General features: G+C 33.4%; 2 protein-coding genes and 1 long non-coding RNA gene across 3 annotated transcripts in view; 1 reads left to right on the forward strand and 2 right to left on the reverse strand.

Annotated features, from left to right (window-relative positions):
- The window catches only part of LOC106714602 (phosphatidylinositol 4-kinase alpha), a 29,177-nt gene extending 22,441 nt beyond the window's left edge, over window positions 1–6,736 (reverse strand). Inside the window, exons 1-6 of the mRNA XM_045683399.1 lie at window positions 6,551–6,736; window positions 4,236–4,446; window positions 3,071–3,795; window positions 2,311–2,424; window positions 1,637–1,814; window positions 495–595 (exon numbers count right to left, since the gene is read on the reverse strand). Coding sequence (XP_045539355.1) covers window positions 495–595; window positions 1,637–1,814; window positions 2,311–2,424; window positions 3,071–3,795; window positions 4,236–4,446; window positions 6,551–6,634 — 1,413 coding nt within the window. The 5' untranslated portion in view covers window positions 6,635–6,736. The remainder of the gene's footprint in view (window positions 1–494; window positions 596–1,636; window positions 1,815–2,310; window positions 2,425–3,070; window positions 3,796–4,235; window positions 4,447–6,550) is intronic.
- Window positions 6,737–7,283: 547 nt separating this feature from the next.
- LOC106714597 lies at window positions 7,284–8,472 on the forward strand. The gene is made up of 5 exons (XR_001357179.2): window positions 7,284–7,317; window positions 7,413–7,469; window positions 7,561–7,600; window positions 8,032–8,064; window positions 8,327–8,472. It is a non-coding gene; the product is annotated as an uncharacterized LOC106714597 (long non-coding RNA).
- Window positions 8,473–8,860: 388 nt separating this feature from the next.
- LOC106714501 (luciferin 4-monooxygenase) lies at window positions 8,861–15,753 on the reverse strand. The gene is made up of 11 exons (XM_045683203.1): window positions 15,595–15,753; window positions 13,084–13,291; window positions 12,571–12,763; window positions 12,098–12,247; window positions 11,513–11,660; window positions 10,940–11,074; window positions 10,520–10,651; window positions 10,090–10,170; window positions 9,871–10,017; window positions 9,479–9,644; window positions 8,861–9,017 (listed from the first exon to the last, which is right to left on the reverse strand). Exons 1-11 carry the CDS (start codon window positions 15,691–15,693, stop codon window positions 8,890–8,892), a joined length of 1,587 nt encoding a protein of 528 aa, XP_045539159.1. The 5' UTR covers window positions 15,694–15,753; the 3' UTR covers window positions 8,861–8,889.
- Window positions 15,754–16,671: the final 918 nt, after the last annotated feature.

The raw sequence follows: 16,671 nt of genomic DNA on the forward strand, positions 1-16,671 counted from the left end.
ATATGTATGTTTTCCATTTCAAATCTTACTAATATTATAAATGCGAATGTTTAGATGGATGGATGGACGTTTGTTAGAAGGTATCTCCGGAACGGCTCGACGAATCTTAATGAAATTTATCACAGACTAGCTTATACGCGCGACTTCGTCCGCGCGGAATAAAAAAAAGCACACATGATAAAAAAAGTTCCTATGTCCGTCTCCTAGTTCTAAGCTACCTCCCCATCAATTTTCAGCTAAATCAGTTCGACCTATCTTGAGTTATAAATAGTGTAACTAACAAGACTTTCTTTTATATATATAAGATGAAGAACATAGTCTGGAAGAACACATAGGCTATTTATTACATTTTTTTTTAATTCCGCGCGGATGTAATCGCGGGCGACAGCTAGTATCACATATTGACATAATTCTTTCTTTAACATATGTTTCTATACAAGTGTTTCGTCAGTGGAAACCCACAAAAAAACATTGCTGCTTAATGTATTACTTACCTCGAGACACACCATCAGTAACGGCATATGTGCTAATATCAACTTATGATTATGGTTAGAATTTATCTTCTCAGTTAAACGACCGCACAGTGAATCCGCACCTTAAAATAAAAAAAAAAACAATGTTATAAAAAAAAGAAAAAAAAATTACACACATCTAAATAGAGGAGTTCACACTCACATGTAATAGCTTTATTTAAAAATGTTTATATAAAAAAAAGTGTCCCTTACAAAATTTCAAACTACAATACACTAAATTAGTAACACAATTAAAATCAAACCTAATGTAAATAACATAAAAAATATATATAATTATATTATATATTGTAAAAACAGAAAATATTTAATTAAATAAATCCATGCCACTTAAAACTTATGTTTTCTAAACAGACTACGTCTTCAAATGTATTATATATATAAAAGTATATAAAACATATAGATGTCTCTCTCATTCACTTTGAATAAAAATGAAACAACATATTTCAAAACAATTATCAACAACAGTGGAATGTCTTATCAATCACATTGTAAAATTAACTGTATTTCATTTGTAATAAGGTTCAATGTTATTTAGTAGATATGAAAATGATTGTTAGTCAACGGGGCAAATCAAACCTAATTTACTTAGGTACCTATTAATATTGTTAGAGCGTTTATAAGTGCCGGTACATCATAGTCCTCATCAACTGTAACATTATAATTATATAAATATAAATACATAATGTAATATTACATAAAATAATAATACATAATATAATAAAAACAACATAAGGTATAAATTATGTCTAAAAGTATAGCAAATGAAAGACCTATAAGAAAATACTCACACACTGAAGAGTTGAGGATCCAATTAAAAATTGCAATAAGAAAAATAACAGCTAAGTTTCAATACAAAAAAAAAGTAAAATAAATCACAGACCAAGCCATAAAAGGAAAGATAAAATAGCTTTTATTACGCACATGCGCGCGCGCACGTACTAAAGTACACGTACTCACACGCACTATTTCGTTTAACATTACATAAATTTTAAAATTAACAAAGTTAATATTTAAACTAAACAAAATATTTAATATACCATTTGAAAACATACTATTTGTATGTAAAATCAATTAAAAAAAAGATTAATTTAATAATAACATACCTGTCTCATCTCCTATAGCCCAGACGAGCAAGTCAACACATGCGGAGTTTGCCATCACATTGACTTTAAATTTATTCACCGTTGCAAAGTTTGTCTCTCTATCTTCCTTCTCTGAAGCATCATGGTGTCGACTCTGGAGCTCTGTTTGACCGCTCAAGAACAAACACTTTACGAATTCCTATAAAAGACATAGTACTGGTAGTTAAATATCCAATCCGATTAAAATATATTTTATGATATACTAGCTTTTACCCGCGACTCCGTCCTCGCGGAATAAAAAATAGAAAACGGGGTAAAAATTATCCTTTGTCCGTTTCCTGGTTCTAAGCTACCTGCCCACCAATTTTCAGTGAAATCGATTCAGCCGTTCTTGAGTTGTAAATAGTGTAACTAACACGACTTTCTTTTATATATATAGATAAGCTATTTAAATAAATTCAATATTTATCTTACTAATATTATAAATGTTAATGTTGGATGGATGGATGTTTATTTAAAGGTATCTCCAGAACAGCTCAACGGATTTTGATGAAATAGGTCACAGATGTAAAACCTAGTCTGCAAGGACACGTAGGCTACTTTTTAAAGATTTTTTTAATGCCGCTATGCAACTAGATTCACTATAAAAATGATGAATTATTCGCAAGTAACATAGATTATAATTAGTTATTTACCTGAACATCTTTGGTAAATGGGCCTGGTAAATCTTTCTGATGTTGTAAAACCTCTCGTAACAATGTCACCATGACCAAATTAAGTGTTTCAGAGAATGATTTGTATGGGAACACCTGAAAAGATTTTAAATGACGATTGTAATTTTTTAAAATAACATACAACAAAAAACGTAAGTGTTTTGGCAGTGGAAACCTACATGAGGTATATAAAGCGAAAACTTTGTACCCCTTCTTGAAGTTGAAGTTGAGAAAGTTGCCAGAAAGGATGAAAGTGAAATTTGACACTTTTTTATATTATGTGGTAAACTGAGCAAGCTGCCACATAAATTAGCTACCAATTTCAGACCGGTTGCTGACCATTAATAGAAGAAAGAAGAGCACGCAAAGAGAATATTTCCCTTTCCTATGCGTTCGCCTCCTCTGTCAAATCCATCCTTCCCAGCCTCTCCTTATAAGGGTGAAAAATAAAAGAAACCAAAATTAAGAATCTTGCACGCACACTCATTAGACGAAACTCAAAATGACTTCCACTTCACGCTAATATTCTTTGTTTTCGGTGTATTTCACCGGTCCAGCTGGGACATTCGTACTACAGATGTTGTTGATGCCAAAGTCATCCACCGTTAATGTGGTGTGTACAATGTGTAAAGTGCACAAAGCTATTTTTAATCAAATTAAGAAAACACCTTTGTTTGTGAATAACGTTCGAAGTTGGACCAATAATGAACGACCACAAGTTTTAATAATAAAGCATGTTTACCTGAATTTGTCCAGATGCATGAATATCCTCGGCTTCTTCATCCAAAAACGCCAACAAATCTTTGGTCAACAGTTTCTTAGCGAGTGATAGAATGGATTGTAAATACGTAACATAGAATTGCACATTGATTCTCTTCTCTGGTGACTCAGAAAACCTCATATAAGGGAACTGATTGAAGCTTGAACCAAACTTGTGAAAGAAGTATGTGGTAGGATCATAAGGTACTGAGCTATAGCTGTGTAAAGATCCTCGTTTCAACGTACCACCAGTACTATCAGATGCGTCAGTACCATTTTCCATAATGCCTTCATTGTTCGGATTCAAATTGCCCGATAATGACCTCGGAATTATTGGTCTGAATTGATTAAATTTCCTCTTTTTGTCTAATGTTGAATATTCAAAGTTTGGTTCAGGTTCTTTAGACTTCACTGGACTTGGAGGTTGAGGGAACAGTCTGCAGAGTAAAGGTGGGTCTACAGTTGCATACCTGCCCATAGACCGAGCTAAACCGATCAGTGTTGGTATAGTACTCTTGCAGAGTTGGAGCTTTGAGACAGTGTTTTTATAATCCTTGCTTTCGTGACAACTGATTATGATCTTTGTGAGATTGGACATAAGTTCTATTTGTGCTGTGATGATCTCTTCGCGAAGAGAAGCCTGTTTTGATGCGACATCAGAAAGTAACGTATTAAGGCAGAAACTGAATTTTTCTGCCATTGGTATACCTGAGAATTAAATTTTCATTTCAATAACATATTAAACTGTGTATTTTTATACCAATAAACAATTTACAATGCAGTCGAACCTGGATATGTGATCTTCGTTTTCATTCAAGGGATTAAATTATTCAACATTTCGTGAGACATTATCATTTACTTATATAACTAACTAAGTCGAAACTAGTCGGTGCCGACACCAGATATATATACGTGTGTGTTTTAGCCATTACTATATAAGTTAATCCAAGGAATTTTTATATTTTTCTTGCTTATAGTTTTCTCGCTTATAGAGATTTCTTTCTAACTTGAGTTTCTCGCTCATGGAGGTCCATCGGAAACGGACAAAAACTCTTCTTATAGAGTATCCTCACTTATCCAGGTTCAACTGTATTTGGTTGGTCAAAAATGTCAACTATAAAAATAAAAAATAGAAAAAATAGTCTTACGGTCAGCAAACTTAATCCTGCACAATGGTTCTTCAAACTGTGCATTAGTTAAACACTTGAGGATCTTAAGAAAGTATGGTAGCAGTTTATCCTGATGCTGCAGCCCACTCTGCAGGAAATACAGACCGAGTGCAATGCTCGCCTCCTGACTGCGAGATGTAACGAGTAGATTGGAGCTGGCTTGTGGGCACAGCATGAATAGTGTGTTCACCTGAAAAAAAAAAACACGACTAAAATTTTTGTTTCATTACTGTCACATAATAGGTAAAACCACCACACACTCCACAAACTCTGCTTAGTGTAGATTTAAATCAATCTGAATGTGTCTGTGTGACATTATGGATTTGATTTAAATTTTTTCATACAATTACATCATTGTGACAGTTGGCCGTCCCAGTTATCGCTGGATGGATGAGGTGGATAGGGATCTTCGGGACCTACAGGTCCGAGACTGCGTACGGAAGGTGCGGGATCGGAGAAAGTGGAGACTTTTGTTGTCGGAGGCCAAGGCCCATTTTGGGTCACTGCATCACCCTAATTAGTTAGTTTAATTACATCATTGTTAAAAAATTTAATCAAATAGAAATGTAAATTTCATTTGTTTTTAGTATTCATTTTGAATATTACTCAAAAAATATTTCTTCTTACAACTCTAATATTTATGTATGACCATGTATGTAACATGACAAGTGACAATGGCTCAATACAATTATACTGAGGCCTCCAAATAATAATCTTAAAAGACATAAATATGTGGAAAATTAATTGTTATGTACTTGCAAGGTTTCTCACTATTGTCAGTGAAATAATAAGGTTTGTTCCACTGTGAGTTTCCATGGCCAAGACTCGTATGAAAAGATGTTATATCAGTTTTTTCCTAAAAGAATGAAAGGGACAACAAAGTTTTAAAGCTGTCCCCATAGTTAGATAAACTTTTTAATGTTACATCTTACTAATATTATAAACTAGCTTTTACCCGCGACTCCGTCCACGCGGAATAAAAAATAGAAAACGGGGTAAAAACTATCCTATGTCCTATTCCTGGTTCTAAGCTACCTGTCCACCAATTTTCAGTCAAATCGATTCAGCCGTTCTTGAGTTAAAAAATAAAAAAAAATAACATTTAATCCTTCCCACCATTACAACGCAATAAAAAAACTAACATATTACAAAATAATTATAAATACATAAAACAGAATAAAATTAAAATTACACTAGAATAAAGAAACATTTATAATTAACGTTGCAATGCTGACCGGATAGGGTCCTCCCTCAGCTTTGTATGCTGGGTGCTCCTCTCTGGAACACTCAGCGCTGATCTTCCGCGAGTTATAAATGGTGTAACTAACACAACTTTCTTTTATATATATAGATGGGAATGTTTAGATAGATGGATTGTTGGATGTTTGTTTGAAGGTATCTTTGGAATGGCTCAACAGATCTTGAAGAAAATTGTCACAGATATGGAATGTCATCTGGAAGAATACATAAGCTACTTTTTTCTTTTTTTATTCCGCACTGATGGAGTTGCGGGCAACAGCAAGTCACTTTATAATTAAAAAAATCTCATATGATATTAATAATTATACATTACATGCAAGCTTTAACATGTAGTATTATCTTTAATTAAAATAGTTATAATAAAATTTATTCCTTTTTTTCCTGAAGCAACTATATTATATTTATATATAAGATATTATTTATGTTAAGTATGAGTGTGGAGGTACACCGGTAGAGGTAGGCCTAGGAAGAGATGGATGGATTGCGTGAAAGATGACATGATCAAGAAGGGGGTGACAGAGATGACGACAGACAGATTCGTTTGTAGGATGGAAACCTGGTGCACCGATCCTACGTAGGTGGGACAAAGTCAAGGAGATGATGATGATACAAGATAAGGTTTATTTTCTTAAAATTAGAAAGAGGATGTGAGGATGTGAGGATGAGGAGAGGATAAGGAATATGGAATGATTGACGATGATTATTTTGAATATTTACATGACAATAAGAATTGAGAGAAGTCAGTTACATTTGAATTACAATTATTAATATTATCAAAGACAACTTAATAAAAAAAATTATATTACTTTCTTAAAAAAATTGTCTTTACAAAGTGATTTCTGATGACTTATGTCATAGATGAGATCATGATCAAAACAAAACATTATCTACACAGATTGACTTCTTCTACATATTATTTACTTGAATTTTATGAATAAAGTTATAATGATAATAGTTGTCTTCCTGCTGCATTGTCATCGGAATAATTTCGACATTAATTGAGGAGTAAACCAACTTATGTTGTTAATACAGACCTTCTCCCATGGTGTTGGATTTAAGCAGGATAAACAGCGGGCAAGATGCTGGACCGTCTGTCGAAAGAATTCGTGTTCGTCCATCGTATTTGTTTATCTGTTTTAGTATAATTACATTTTCTAATTTGAAATTACGAACAGCATACAATTATCGACGCCCCGTCTTACTTCATAATTTTTGACAGTTCAGTACAGTTTGTCAATAATGTGTTTCGTTTCACGGAACATTCTATAAATGTCAATTTATCATTTGACGTTAGGTTTGGGTGAAGGGTGAAGGTTATAGAAGACCTAACAGTTTAACGTATAGTTGTACTTCGTAAAGAATTTAAGTATTATTAATTGTTAAAGCACTGTTTTTCTTACCTAATAGTTTATTTTTAAATGCCTTTAAATAAGTTGTCACCAATTGAAAAATACATACAAGCATACATAACACGAGCTTTTAACTCTGAAGATTTCTATTTGGTATTAAAAAACGGTGTTATATTGTAATAGTTTTTCGAAATAGTTGTTGATGATAGACAATTTAGATTGATATCACAATAAACATTAAAATAAAAATAAATGTATAAATGACTGAGTAAAAAAGGACAGGATGTAGTAGTTATTAGTAATGACAGTGTTTAGATTAGTCTCAGGTGATTATTCGCACATTATCATTATTTACAGATGAAATCATCACGCAACGTGAAACTAGCATTATATATAAATAAGATTTAGTTACATAGAATTTTATTAAACTGCTTTTCTCGGTAATCTAAGCGGTAGGTTTCGTTTGAGATGGCACAATATTTTTCACAGTGACAATGATTTTTAAATAAATAACTAGATTAAATCAAATGTTTAAAATCTGTTGCAGGCAAAGATGTTCAAAAAAACTTTAATTTTTGCATTAGTCATAATGCTTATTGGAGAGGTGAGTATGTCTTTTCGGTGTGTTAAGGATACTTAATGTAATGTTTAATGCTATGTCAGAATCGTACCTAAATCAAATCACTTTGTTTCAGTCATTACAGCAAGGTGGAGGTGGCGCTGGTGGGCAAGGAAGTAAGTTAAACTTTCGTGAGACATTATAATTAATTAATTGAGAACGGCTTAACTCCCGTGTGATCATGTGGTGACGGTACCGACTGCAAGACGCGACGCGACCGCGAATTCCTCAAAAAAAAACACTCGCCCTGAAGATGGATCCCCGAAACTCCCGGTCCAAAACTAGTCGGTGCTGTCACCGGACGATCACACGAGAGTTAAGCCGTTTTTAATTAATTAAGGAAGTAAGTAATAGATTCTAACATGCACCTAATAAAGATATTTCGTATTAAAATTTTAATAAAGCACAATATGTAGGAAATGCAAAATATATGTATAACGTAACTTTAGGATTCGAATTCAATAAGACTTATTTGGCAACATAATGTTGTCTCTATGTTTTCAAAAATTATGTAAAGGATGAACCTAAAGTAATAATATATCCGCAGGTGGCAGCATGGGAGGTGGCGGAGGTTTCGGTGGTAAGAAAATTATAGATTTTATTTTATTTCTTTTCTAATATTATAATTCCGAAAGTGTGACTGGATGTGTATCCCCTAACATGTAACTCCAAAACCGAATATCCGAAGAAGAGAAAGATAAATAGATTGGAATAGCGAATAAGCCACTCAGTATTTTTTTTATTCAAAATATACAAAGTTGTGGGCGACGGTTACTTTTTGAATTCTAAATCTTGAAATTTATTGTTATATAACGTGTAACTATATTATTATGTGTTACTAGGTGGTTTCGATATCGGCATGAACGTTGGAGCTCAGGGCGGTGCACAGGGCGGGGCTCAGGGCGGCGGCCAGGGCGGCGGTCAAGGCAAATAATCAAAAGTTCCCATGGGATATCCATATTTATTAAACATATTTGAGTAGAGTAGAATAAATATTAAAAAAAACCAGTTATTTATTATTGAATACAACACATCCTAAGATCCTAAATTTAATTTTGAATATTTATTTATTTCATGCTTCTTAGTAAACTTTTCAGGAAACTGCTCTAGTATTAAAATAAATGTAGTAAAAAAAACAATGTAATTTATGAATAACTAATTTATTTTGTACTTTTTAAATTTCACAATTTTTATAATAATACAATTGAAATAATTACAGTATGTTAATAACTATACAAAATTACATACATCTTCAAATAGTAATTACCTAACAGTTATCTAGACTAAACAACTTAAATTATAAAAATACTGGTCACCATAAATTGTTTTAATAGAAAACTAAAATAGTAAAAAATAAATTAAAAACTTGCATTCGAATAATGTTGAAAAATCAATACCATCTCTATTATTCTCTAACAGCATTTAACATCAATTGTTTCATATTTCCGCGCGCTAACTTCCCAGTTGAAGTCAGCGGCAGATGATCCACAAACGCTACACCTCCTGTTAATTCTTTATGTTTTGCCAGTTTACCTAAAAAAATAATAATAAAACAATAGAATCGTAAGAAGATTTCATAAATATAATGGACTGGAACGAGATCTTCTATTAATTTAGTAACATAAAATACATTCACGAGGCAAAATAAACCTTTTACCATAATTAAATTCATCATTCATCAGCCCACTATACGTCCCCACTGAGGGGCTCGGAGCCTACCCCAAGTTAAGGGTGATTAGGCCATAGTCAACCACAGCCCAGTGCGGGTTGACTTCACACATATCATTGAATTTTGTTTTCCTTCACCGCAAGAACGTCGCATAAATGTACATATGTAAATCGAAAATCTAAAAACACATTGGTACATGACGGGATTCGAACCCAGGACCTGCAGATTGCAAGTCAAGTGTTTAACCCCTGAGCCACCGACGATCTTTATTATACATTTATGTATTTATTTAAACCTTTTTGAAAAATAAATTAAAGACGCTTACTGGCAACTAAATCCTTTACATCTTTTGCGGTTACATTGGAGTCAGGTGCTCGTACAACAAACGCGGCCGGCCGCTGCCCGTCCTCAGGATGTGGGACTGCGGTCACACACACGTTGAGAACACCCGGGTGTTGCATGATCAGCTCCTCTAACTCTGTCGGTACTATCTATAATAAAAAATCTCATTATTAAAAACAATAATACCAAATTTGTTTAGTCGTAGTATAAATTTATAGATGTACAGTCGCCTTCGTTCGCGGTATTCCAGTTTCAGAAAAATCGCAACGAACTTAAACTTCGCATTGTCTTGCAATAAAAATATAGCGCGACATAAAAGATTTGATCTACCGGTGGAAGGTGGATTACAATTTTACAGTATGGAATAAAACATACATGAGCATTCCGGCATTTGATGAGCATCTTAATTCTTTCAACGAAATATAAATTGTCTTCATCATCTCTGTACATGAGATCACCTGTCTTTAAGAAGCCATCATCTGAAAACGCTTTCCTTGTCTCTTCGGGGTTCTTCAGGTATTCCTTGAAAACAAACGTATTAATTAAAATTAAATATTACCATTGTGCAGTTGTTAATCTTTGATAGTTACTTACTGTAAAACAAAGTCCCTTAGCCCATAACTCTCCGGGAACGAATGATTCTTTTATTTCCAATCCTGTGTCAGGGTTAACTAACTAGAAATGAAATATAAAGAAAAGTAGATAAAAAAAATAAGTTAACCATATATAAGTAAGTAAAGAAAGGCTTAGATCGTACTAAATAGGAACAACATCAATCGGAAGCTCTTTAATTGATTAGTAACATTATTATCGAAGAAGGGGAAGGGAAGGAAAGGGGAAGTGGATTTTGCGGAAGAGGGGACGCATAGGAAGGGGAAATATCCTCTTTCCGTTGATTAAAGGTAGGCAACGCATCAGCATTTGCCGATGTCTATGGGCAACGGTCGCCTCGCTATTTCGGCGTATTCAGGTGGCCGTTTGCTCATTTGCCACCTTTTGATATAAAAAAAACTTAAGTACATACCTTTATAGTATAAGCAGGCATTGGTCTGCCACAACTTCCTGTTGGTCCGGAAATGTTTGGCGACAGCACTGCTCCGAGAGTCTCTGTCATACCGTACGCCTCTATTATAATTGTAGTTTTTTGAAGATACGCCTAAAAAATAATTTTATTATAGATATAAGTATTTTTGATGCTATGAAATTTATTAAGGGACATAACTACCCGGCATTTGTGTACTGGTCACTTATTTGTAGATCGTAATATTTCTTATATTAAATTTATACCTTAAAACGAAATCAATCTTACAAGACGGTTTGCTCGTTTTTCTTTAACATAAAAAAACAAAGTGTCAAACTAGAACACTGACGCTTGCAGCGCCACGCCGTAACCTAGGTTAATAAAACTTTGCAAACAAAAATCTTAATATTATTTAAAACATACCCTTAGTTCATTCAGTACTACAGGGTTTATCTTCTCTCCTGTTACAATGATACTCTTGAAGCAGCTCAGATCTACGTCATGTTTATGTCTTGTGAGCGCTAAAATCAGGGATGGACCCACCATCATCGTATTAGGCTGGAAAACGAAAAATAAATTATAAAAGTATACTTTTAATAAGATTTAGTAAACTTTAGAAATGGTATCGTCCTTAGTATTTGACACAAAATTTCAGATAACAGCTGGACATAAAGGGATAAGGAGGTGGGTAACTCCCCTTGCCGCTTTCCTCCAGCAGTGCAGTTTAGTTAGTGTTAATCTACCATCAGTTACTACTTTTATCAGATGTGTTGATCAGTGATCCTGTTACTTTACGAGTGTGCTCTCTTACTCATGCTAAGGGCAACTACCCATGATGCTTAATATTTTATAATATTTAAGAATTCGTATACGGCAGAGTAGCTTTTCGCGTCAGCTGGTTTTCATAATTTTTCCTTGTAAGTTGTGCCGCCAGACCTTTACCTTTTCAGCCTCTCGTAAATCAGTCCAGTGGGTGTTGCTATGAATAATATTTACCTTATATTTATTGATAATATCAATAACATGGTCAACATCAGCCGGTCTAGAGCTCTGCACTTTGGTCTGGTTCATGATGGGCATCATAATAGCATTGAAGACGCCTGATATCCATTGCACAGGTGATAGGTTCAGACCTATCATTGGCCTGTCGAATTGTCAAGAATTACTCCTAATTATAATTAATAGTGGTTCTACAATCGTAAGGTCTAAATTTTAGCAAATTCGAAAACAGATGTGGTATCTTTTTTAAGAACCAAATTATTACAATAAGCCAAAGCGGCTAGTCGTGTATTGCATGGTTTTCATGCCAGTACAGTAGATCAGTAGCACTGGCCTGGCATGAACTGTTGGGTTAGTGTTTACATTATGCCAGTTCTATTCCAGCGTTGATTATGAGCGCTACTGTCCTACTGTATTGGTATATTGTATACCAATAATTACTTTAGCTGCACGCTGCCGCCTATTGCATAGAGTCGCTTTTCTTATACCATTGGCGCGACCGAGTGTGCTATACAAAATGTTCTGTACCAGTCATGCTCTTATCTTAGATTACTATAAAAGTACTTAAATAATCTGACTTACTGTACTTGAGAGCCTTTAACAAATGCGGCGAAGGATGTGAACTTTTCCATGACGACGCGGTGTCTGAACGCGGCCACCTTTAACGTGCCCGTCGTACCGCTCGTGCTCGTTAGGAATACGTATATCTTCTCCAGGTCGAAATTTGCCACTCTGTTGTGTAAATAATCTATGTTATTGAAACAATGTTATATATGTTAAGTATCGTTTATTGAAAAGATCCTTAATATCAATAAAATTCGACGTTAGCCATCTAATTAATTTCAGGGCCTGAATTCTTACTTATATTTTAATGTCCTATCAAAAAAATGACCTACCTGAAACAGGACACGTGATAATATTAAACAATTTATTAAATATAATATTGGTTTTTCGAAAACAATTATAATTAAAATTAACATAGAAAACAATATGTTTTTATTATTACAAAAGTTTCAGCAGGTAACACGTTTAGAAAATGTATTTTTATCACTTACTTGAATTCACTCTCCGACTCACCATCTTCATTTGTCTCTAAGAAATGTTTCAATGAATGTTCACCGTCTTCGAAAGTCAATATCTGCATATTGAGAGCTAAATCATCAGCCGCCTTCTTATAAGTATCAAACGCATCGCGTTGACAAAACGCTATTCGAGGTTGTGTTATTTTAAATAATGATTTTATTTCATCTGAAAGAGAGAAAATAATTATTTAATTTTTTTTTTCATCACGTCTTGTCGATTTTTTCTTTTTGAGAAGGCAAATTAGCCCGTACTTCACATATGTTACTAATTTCAAAGACCAACCAACAAAAGCTAGCCTTTCGATGGAACAAATGAAGCGACCGTTCTCCAGATTCTATATCTATAAATAGTTACTTCTACTTTACGTCAGTCAGTTATCGTTGTTTCTGTTATTAAAAGTGAACCAACATCATGTTTAAATACAAGTGTTCCGGCAGTAGAAACTCATAGTTCAGTACACATCAAATAGTATCAAGAAAACTGACCGAATTTAAACAAAGGATCGACTCCTACGATCGGATGTCCATTCATCAAGGCAGCATAGAACGGTATATGCAAATCTATGTGATTGTGACCGCCGACAGCTGCAACGTGCCCGGGCCGCAGACCCGCGTGTCGCAGTGCCCGTGCTAACCGCACTGACCGTCGCAATACGGACTCACGTGTCTCTTCTTCACCAGTTGCCGCGTCTATCTACAAGAATAGAAGTTATCATATTATGTATCATACGTATGTGCATAATAACGGTACTGTCCGCAGCATGTCGCTGCAGCCCGAAAGGCCCCCTCGATCAATGGAACACGGCCACACAAAATACAGACGTGAAATGGAAGTAATTTTGCGTTTCTGCAGATGATTGTGTGTGCCGAAGTTCAAATTGTAGTCAACCGAAATAATGAAGAATAACCTGACATATCTCTATTTCTCTATCTCTATTTTTTCAAAGCAATGAAAGAAATGACACTATGATTTGTAAGAGTGTCTCGACAGTGGAAACCCAGGTTAATTATATTTTTTTACGATAAAAAATAAATGAACCGCAGTTTAACAAGATTAAAACCTTGAACATTGTACTAAGTAGTAATAGGAAAACTATATTAAAACTTTTTATATTGAATGAACTTGCAATTTTTTTGAGAACATGACGCAAGATTGTTTTCTAAGTACAAAGTTTATATTTATACAAATTATTAACAGCTTCTTCGAAAAAGATCACTTCCAAACAAATGTATTACAACATTCAAACTTAATGACTGCTCGCGAGATAGGAGCACGAGACTTTCACTGCAATGATTATCATCATCTCTTTGTTTTTATCTTACTCTACATAAGGTGTGCGCACTACGTTTTCGTCCTCCAGATCGATCAATCATTCGTCATTTAAGTCGTCACTCTCTTTTTAATTATGTCACATTTATTTTAATATTCCAACCATCTCATCCAATTTTAAACCTCCCGCCAATTTACTTAATACGTTAATAATAGTAAAGATGTATAGATCTTATGTTATTCAATATATACGTTTCTCAGAGTCAGTGCATAATTAAAATACTATATGCCGTTTGTGATGTATAAAAAAGTTCAAGGTTTTTCCGCAATAGATTGTATGGGTAAATAAATGCAGCGTCAAAACTTAGTTTTACATGTTATATAATATATTTGAAAAAGCGTGTCTATTTTAAGATGTTTACTTTGACAAGTAACGCCTATGAAGTATGGAATTAATTTTGTATGATGATTAATATGGTACTTAATGGACGGGTGTTGTAGTGTCGTATCATACGCGCAAAACGAACAATTATAAACTATCGAGCATCGATCTTGTAATAAAATTAATCGAACAAATAAGTACTGTAATTTAGGTATTTTATAAATTTTTGCACGTTTGAAATTTCTATGAAAACAACCATCGAAAATGGAAAAGATTCACAACCGATTTTATTCAACCCATCACTAGTAAATTGTCAAGTTAATTTTCAAACTAATCATCTGTTCATAGACATACTTTAAAGCATTTATATGTGTTTAAGATGTCCCTAAAAAGTATCTGTATATTTTATTACGAGTAACTATGTATGTACAGTTGCCTTCGTTCGTGGTGTTCCAGTTAAATAAAAAACTTCTGGCACCTCCCACCAACTTAAATTGAGACTTTTCTAGCAAAAACACAATAGTATACAATCAATGTCTTATTCATATAAGAAACTACTTTAACTCTATTTTTGAATATTATATAGTGTCAATTACATTTGTAACAACCTTTGGCATTTACACTTTTTTACTTTTACCGAACTTCACCGTTCCAAGGCGAACAGAACGTTGGAAATTGCCGCTTTTAAGGTGGAACACCGCGAACTTTGGCGACTGTACCTAATTTAATTTTTGCCGTCTTAAAAAAGGGCGAGGTTCTCAATTCGTCTACATGTTTGTGTTTAAAAAAAAACTTTTTTACTTTCGTTGTCTTTTATTTAGTTAAACTTTGTCGCAATAATTAATAAGTTGTGATAAAATCTAGCCTAATTATATCTCCTGAAATTATTACAAATTTTGCTAAATATTTGTTTAACTATTTTAATTAAATTATTTCGTTTTATTTTAAAATTTTCTCGTTAAAAAATGTGGATGAGTATGAATTGTATATGTGTGTCTCTCTCTCTTTCTTTCTGACTCTAAGTGCATCGTTTCCTCATTCCTGAGAATCACAATGTGTACCCTAATCTTTAGCTAAAATTATATTCGTGATTTTTAATAAACTTTAAATACACGGTATTATTAATAAGTAAATACTTATTTTTAATAAAATTACATTAATTTTTTAATTAAAGAAAAGTTTATTCATAAATAATTTTAATCAGGTTTTATAGATAAACTTCATAGTTATAAATTTTAAATACTTAGTTTATAGATTTTATAATAAAAAAATTAAAAAAAAAATTAAACGCTGTTACATGAATTAAAAAAAAAACTCTGTACTTATAACAAAAATAATTACGTACCTGGCAAATACTATCGGGATTATTTTTCATCGAATGATAAAAGACATGTCCAAGATGTGGATATTCTGTCATCTTCGTGGACAATTGACCAGTTGTCATTTTAATAGAGCGCGGGAATTTTTAATATACACGAGACGATACCACAACACGATAGACTAATTCACACTGCACTGATCATATATAAGAAAGTACTCTGTGATCACAGAACACACATTTATCCCTTTGTCAGATATTGCCATCTCTCTCAGCTTTTATGAAAATAATTGAGACGACATATAATCTGTATATATGTTTCGTCCGTGGATACATCTTGCTACGTCTTGGCAAGTCTTTAGATTCGAAGGGGCAATAACATACGATGACTGATATGTAATTTAGTGCATTGTTATAAATCTCGTTCTTATTATCGTGTACTTTGATAAGAAAGAAAGAAACTTTAATGATATTCAATGACAATTATAGATACTTGATAACTAAATTAAACATAAACGTACTTTTCACTGTCGTGAATCTTGCCTTAATACTTATTGTTATCCCTTTCCTTTTCTTAGAAACAGCAGACTATAATAATTTGTATTAAAACAAGTATCACTGTAGTAGAGTTCTAGTAACTTCATTTCTTGCTACTTTATTGTTCTAGATGTGCAACAAGTAACGAAAAAAAATATCACTTCTTAATATGGTATTTTTATATGATATGATTGTGATAATTTATCACCATTTTTATATTAAATAAGCCAGCTCTTGACCACAATGGTGCGCGCTAGCTTAGTAGTAGTAAATGCTTATTCACTCTACTCTTGAAGGCCCCCACGTTATACTTGAACGGAAAAAATGACGCCAGATTTGTTCCAATCCTTTTCGTTCGAACGCGCGGCATTTTTGATTATTGTTTGCGGTAGCGCCATATGACTTATCTTACACAGTGACAATCTTATGTTTGAATAATTTGATAAATTTTGTTTAAGATACTGGTGTAATAATGAAAACCTCATCATAATCAATCATTGTTTCAGAGTGTTAAAATATGTAAACAATGATTCATCGAAAATTATATGCACACAAGAGGTTTTTATG

The sequence above is a fragment of the Papilio machaon genome, chromosome 21 (genome assembly GCF_912999745.1).
Source record: "Papilio machaon chromosome 21, ilPapMach1.1, whole genome shotgun sequence".
Lineage (NCBI taxonomy): Eukaryota > Metazoa > Arthropoda > Insecta > Lepidoptera > Papilionidae > Papilio > Papilio machaon.